General features: G+C 44.8%; 1 protein-coding gene across 1 annotated transcript; it reads right to left on the bottom strand.

Moving 5' to 3' along the window:
- Positions 1 to 2,343: 2,343 nt before the first annotated feature.
- On the bottom strand, positions 2,344 to 5,261 carry LOC311233475 (putative nuclease HARBI1; the record flags this gene model as incomplete). The annotated part of the gene is made up of 6 exons (XM_084320443.1): positions 2,344 to 2,486; positions 2,793 to 2,855; positions 3,974 to 4,028; positions 4,158 to 4,306; positions 4,423 to 4,561; positions 4,731 to 5,261. 6 exons carry the CDS (start codon positions 5,259 to 5,261, stop codon positions 2,344 to 2,346), a joined length of 1,080 nt encoding a protein of 359 aa, XP_084176569.1.
- Positions 5,262 to 5,941: the final 680 nt, after the last annotated feature.

Genomic DNA, 5,941 nt, shown 5'->3' with positions numbered 1-5,941 from the left:
CATTGCTGAGAGGTTTTTGTGTCGTGTTTTTGAAGTTCGTTTTTGGTTATAGTGTTTTTGTTTATGGTGCCTTAGTTGCTTAAGTAAAGCTCTCTGTTTGAATCAGTACCCGCTGTGTCCTGCCTGCTTCCTCCTTGTCCTGTCTGCGATTGGGTCCTATCTCCAGCATATTCTGTTCTGGGCGGTCTTCTCCATGGTATTCTGTTCTGGGCAGTCTTCTACAGCATATTTTGTTCTGGGCAGTCTTCTCGAGCATATTCTGTTCTGGGCAGTCTTCTCCAGCATATTCCGTTCTGGGCAGTCTTCTAAATCAAATCAAATCCAATCAAATTTATTTGTAAGGCCAGACAACACACGTTAATGTCCCCATGGGCCGGACACGTCTTATTTAAACAAGTCAAGAAGAAACATAACAATAAGTCAAGAACAAAACAAGAACACCATAAGGTCCAACAAATTTAAAATAAATGCAAAATTAATTAATGAATGCAAACACTCCCAGACATACCCCACGCGAAGGTAAGGAAAAACTCACTAAAACCTAGCAATAGGAAAAAATGCACCACAGGCAGTGTGGAGGAGAGAAACCTTAGAAGGGCCATTCAAGGGGGGATCTCCCTTCTTAAGGCCTCTACATGCTACAGCAACTTCAAAGCAACTTCAACACAACATCGGCGCGATTTCAACACGCTTGTTGCAGAGAGTCTTGTAGACTGTGTTGCGAGGATGTTGTGTACCTGTCTCCAAAATCTAATCTAAACACCTGTTGCATTGGTATTGCGTAGCAGTGATTGGTTGGTAGTGAATGGGGGCGGGGCTGTCAATATTAGCTAAATAATTAGCGTCATAACTGGCCTTTTTCTGAAAACCCAAGCACATATTGTTCCATAGCATACGCCTTCAGTTGATCATGACAAATCCTCTCTTACCTTGACGATTAAAAAGCCTCCATAATTTAGTAAATAAAGCTGTAGCCAGCCAGCTAGCATTGGTACTATTCAAAATGCTATCCACATTATTAGCTACATAGCTAACCAACTAAATACAATGGTATCCTGAGGTAATGTTAAATACAACGTTTGCTAGTCGAAATGACTGGACACACACAGGGACAAGTTAAACATCAATCAATTAATTTATTCCAACAGGTAGTTTGAGCTGCATGTGAGCCGGTCTTTCTCTCCTCTCCATTGGAAACTAATGAAGTTACGTTAAAAAGCACAGAACCGGCTGACAAAAGTTAAGCTGCTAGCAACAGACACTATAATACTTCCGTCGGGGGATTTCAAAATAAAAGAGCGACGACTAAAAGCACCGGAAATACGTTTATTTTGTACATTATCTAACGTTAACACGAACCTAAACTAACTTTAGATTAGTTTAGGTTCGTGTAATGTTAGATATTGTAAAAAATAAACGTATTTACGGTGCTTTTAGACTCGCTCTTTTATTTTGAAACCCCCCGCCCAGAAGTAAAAATTATGCTTATTTTTCTGCTTTTTATCAATGGGTTGGTTTAGAAGGGAAGCGTCATCTATCTAGGGAACCTAGCTACGTACGGGGTACAATCAACATAGGCTGCGCGTTGATTTTGCAGAAGCATAAAGGTAGAGTGTCTGCAACACTGTTGCTTTGTCGATGTTGTGGTGCAGTTGCTTTGAAGTTGCTGTAGCATGTAGAGGCCTTTAGATGTCGGTGATAGTAGTGTTGCAGACGGACAGTTGGTAAGCATGCACTCATGTGTGTAGTGAACCACACGGGACGTCCGACACTCCGGTCATCACTCCGGGACAGCAACTCACAGGGAGACAGGGAGACGGGACAGGCGTTAGACAGCTCGCGTGATTGTAATGGGCGGACATAGCAATAGATACAAGTGGTAAGCATATATGTGAATAGAATAGATACATGAAGTAAGCATATTCTCCAGCATATTTAGTTCTGGACAGTCTTCTCCAGCATATTTTGTTCTGGGCAGTCTTCTCCATGGTATTCTGTTCTGGGCAGACTTCTCCAGCATGCTCTGTTCTGGGCAGTCTTCTCCAACATGCTCTGTTCTGGGCAGTCTTCTCCATGGTGTTCTGTTCTAGGCAGACTTCTCCAGCATGCTCTGTTCTGGGCAGTCTTCTCCAGCATGCTCTGTTCTTGGCAGACTTCTCCAGCATGCTCTGTTCTGGGCAGTCTTCTCCAGTATGCTCTGTTCTGGCAGTGTTCTCCAGCGTGCTCTGTTCTGGTAGTCTTCTCCAGCATGCTCTGTTCTGGCAGTCTTCTCCAGCATGCTCTGTTCTAGGCAGACTTCTCCAGCATGCTCTGTTCTGGCAGTCTTCTCCAGCATGCTCTGTTCTAGACAGACGTCTCCAGCGTGCTCGGTTCTGGGCAGTCTTCTCCAGCATGCTCTGTTCTAGGCAGTCTTTTCCTTGGTGTTCTGTTCTGGGCAGTCTTCTCCAGCATGCTCTGTTCTGCGCAGTCTTCTCCACCTTCTCTACCTACAGGTCACAGAGGTGTGTCCTCTCTTCATTTTCCCTTGAGGGTTCCTGGTTAGGCCTTGTGATGTTAATGGTGGGTTTGGGGAGGTTGTGGTTGACGTTGCTGACCTTTCCTGTCCATTTTATGTTGAGGTTCCTTCTCAGGGATCCTTCAGTGAATGTGTGGGTTGCTTTCATTGTTTATTTTGTTATTCTCCATGTCTTGAAACCCTACAGTAGCAATGGTTTGACATTTCAAAAAGTTGTTTTTTGATTTGTTGTTCTTCCTTAGGGATACAATGGCCCTCATGCCATCCTCTGTGCCACCTTGGTCGGTAATCACGCTGCCCAGGTATGTAGATGGGTTGACATCCTCAAGTGCTTCACCCTCTGAGAGTGACAGAGTTGGGAGAATTGGTGTTGAGTCTCAGGATTTTGGTTTTAACTCTGTCGATGTGCGCTAATGTAGGAGTCTGAGGTGCGCTAATGTAAGATCTTGGAGTTCCGTTTTTTCTTGTATCTGATGATGGTTGTGTTGTACTGTAGGAGTGGTTGGTCATCTGCAAAGTCAAGCTCATTGTCCGTTGTATGCCATTTATCCTGTTGTGTTGTTTTAATTATCCAGTTGATGGCCAAAATTACTGGGTCTCATTCCCGAAGATTTTTCAAAGATATATTCTGGAAGACTTATCTTGGAACCACTGAGAGATAATCTATGATAAGTACACTCTGAGTCCTGAACGTGCTGGAGATATGTCTTAAGTGGCTGAAACGGTAGCAGAAATTATACGATCTGATATCTGCTTGGAGAATGGCATTCTGTCGTAAACTCCAAAGCGCGTTCCCGTTCAACTCATTTGCATACAAACCACGCCCCCGACAGTCCTTATAAAGCAGTCAATGGGCAGTGTGCAAACCCTCGCTGAAATGTCAAAGCGCCGTTCTGACACGGTAGGAAGAGGCGCACCTGCCTCTAAGCAACGACGTAGGAATTTCACCAATGCTGAAATGGAGGTGGGGATCCCTTGTAAACAAGACACACGTATTCCTCTGGTCTGCATCCCCTTAACAATTGTGTGTATTGAGATGTACTGTATTGTAAATTCTGCAATCTGTTAATAAAGTTTCCATTAATTAATTCAGGTACTGATATCGGGAGTGGATAATTATAAGGGGGTTCTTTTCAGCAGCGTCAGCTCCGGTTACAGGGGCACCCACAATAAACATCCCTGACACCCTTTGAGTATTACTGAGTGATGTGTTTAGTTATTGGTATACATTGTAAACTGCATCGAATAATGACAGAAGCAAGAAAGTCGAATTCAGGTCCAGATTTAAATCACCTATGAATAGGAATTAATTGCACGCATGTGAATAATCTATTCACATGCGTGCAATTAATTGCTGTCGGACTAAGACAGCACGCCTATTATCCGGGCCCATTAATGGGTCAGGATGCATGTCCTGGTCAGGTGGTTGTTGAGGTGGCTGGAGGGGTAGCGGGACACCACGCTTCTCCGCGATGTTGTGCAGGACGCAGCAGGCCATGATAATCGTACACACCTGGAAAGAATAAATAAGCCACAATAAATGACATGCAACATATGATTGTATTGGGCTGAGGTGGGCACTCATACATGTTTTAACACGGCACGGCCAAAACAATTTATCAGCTGTTGCCTTCATCCACACCTTATCCGGCTTGTACAGCAGCTTGCCACCTGCTGCGTCCAAACACACCCAGCGTCTCTTTATCGACCCAATTGTGCGCTCCACGGTGGACCGGGTGCGCGCATGGCGCTCGTTATACGGCGCCTCCTGCGCGGCGTGAGGGTTGGCGACTGGGGTCATCAGCCATGGGGCCAGTGCATATCCACGGTCTCCTAATAAAACAAGTCATTAGAGGAATAGAAGCCTATACCGGTGCAAGAACAATTCTATACGCACAGATACTCACCAATTAGCCATGCGTCTCCTGCGTCTCCTTGTTCGAGGACCATACCCACTTCGCTGTTCTGGAGGATGTACGAGTCGTGCGCACCTCCTGGGAAACGGGCGACGACGTTCAACAGCTGGTTGTTGGCGTCGCAGATGACCTAATAATAAATAATAAGTATGAATTCTATTTGAAGAGAGAAGCAAAATAAATGATAGATATAGTAACACAGGAAAAAAGAAAAAACAAGTAAGATGAGGAAAGGAAGCAAGGTGCTGTCCAATTGGATGAAGTGGTAACAAGAGAGTTAACAAAAAATAGAAACATACCTGTACATTGATGGAATGGTACTGCTTCCGATTAAGGTATGGGAACGGGTCTGGGGAGGGTGCCAGGATGCGCATGTGGATGCAGTCAATAGCGCCGATGATGTTTGGCAGCCGAGCGATGGCATGGAATGCCGTCTTCACTGGGATCTGCTCTTGCGCGGAAAAGGGGAATCTGATGTACTGCGTGGTCAACTCCACGATGCCAGCCAAGACCCGTGGGATGCAGCGGCTGATGGAGGTTTGGGATATGCCCACCCTGTCTCCTAGCTCCCTCTGGAATGTTCCAGTTGCTAGGAAGCCCAGGGTGGACAGTACCTGCACGTGCGGTGGCACAGGGTTGGAGCGTCTGGTCTGGCTCCTCAGTGCTGGCTCCAGCGTCTCGCACAGCTCCATTAGCACAGGTCTTGGCAGCCTGAAGCGTCCCAGCAGGTACGCGTCACTCTCGGCAAAGAGATCAGCGTGGTCCCTGTACTGGCGCTCCCTATTTATTGCGCGTTCGTAGCGAGCATAATTATGCTGGACGTTACCCATAATTGTGTGTGTAAGCCTTGGGTGCAGAGTTGACCATGCATTTTAAGCATGGCGCGATTAATCACTGTTAATTGGATGCCAGGGTTCAATGTACATGATTGCTGTTCAAGTGCACCTGCAAGGTCAGGTTTATTTGTCACACGCAACATCGTACCGGTAAGATGAGCAGTGGAATGTTTATCCACTGGCTCTTATGATGTATACAATAAGCAAATGTCCCAAACTATAAATAAGAACAACAATAAAATTATGACGGAATTATGTGGCTGATGTATTTATTTATTCCGGGTCATTTGCAGTGTGTGTAGCTATTATTTATTTTTCCGACATCAAATAACGTAATTTCTTATCATACAAATAGTCATATTTATTTTAATTATGATTAAGTAATTAATTCCAAGGAGGCCTGTAGTGAAGGAATCACTATGAGAACACAAGTCTGTCAAGTTATGATAACATTTTAAATTAGTAAATCAATCATGAGGTTTGATCGTGGGCTGAGAGCATATTTAAGAGTGCTCCTCAGCACTCTTAGATCTGCTCTCAAATAAGATCTCAGGAAAATTTGAGGACTCCCACTCCCAGCCCTAATATGTCTTAAATAGGCCGAAATCGAAGATGAAATATTTTGTCGTAACTTCGTTCGAGAATGAGACCCACTGTCTAACTCCCGAGAGTTT

Source organism: Notolepis coatsorum (assembly GCF_963971535.1).
Source record: "Notolepis coatsorum genome assembly, chromosome: 8".
NCBI classification, from domain to species: domain Eukaryota; kingdom Metazoa; phylum Chordata; class Actinopteri; order Aulopiformes; family Paralepididae; genus Notolepis; species Notolepis coatsorum.
Note: the sequence above shows the minus strand (reverse complement) of the source record. Positions and strands in the feature narration are given on the sequence as shown.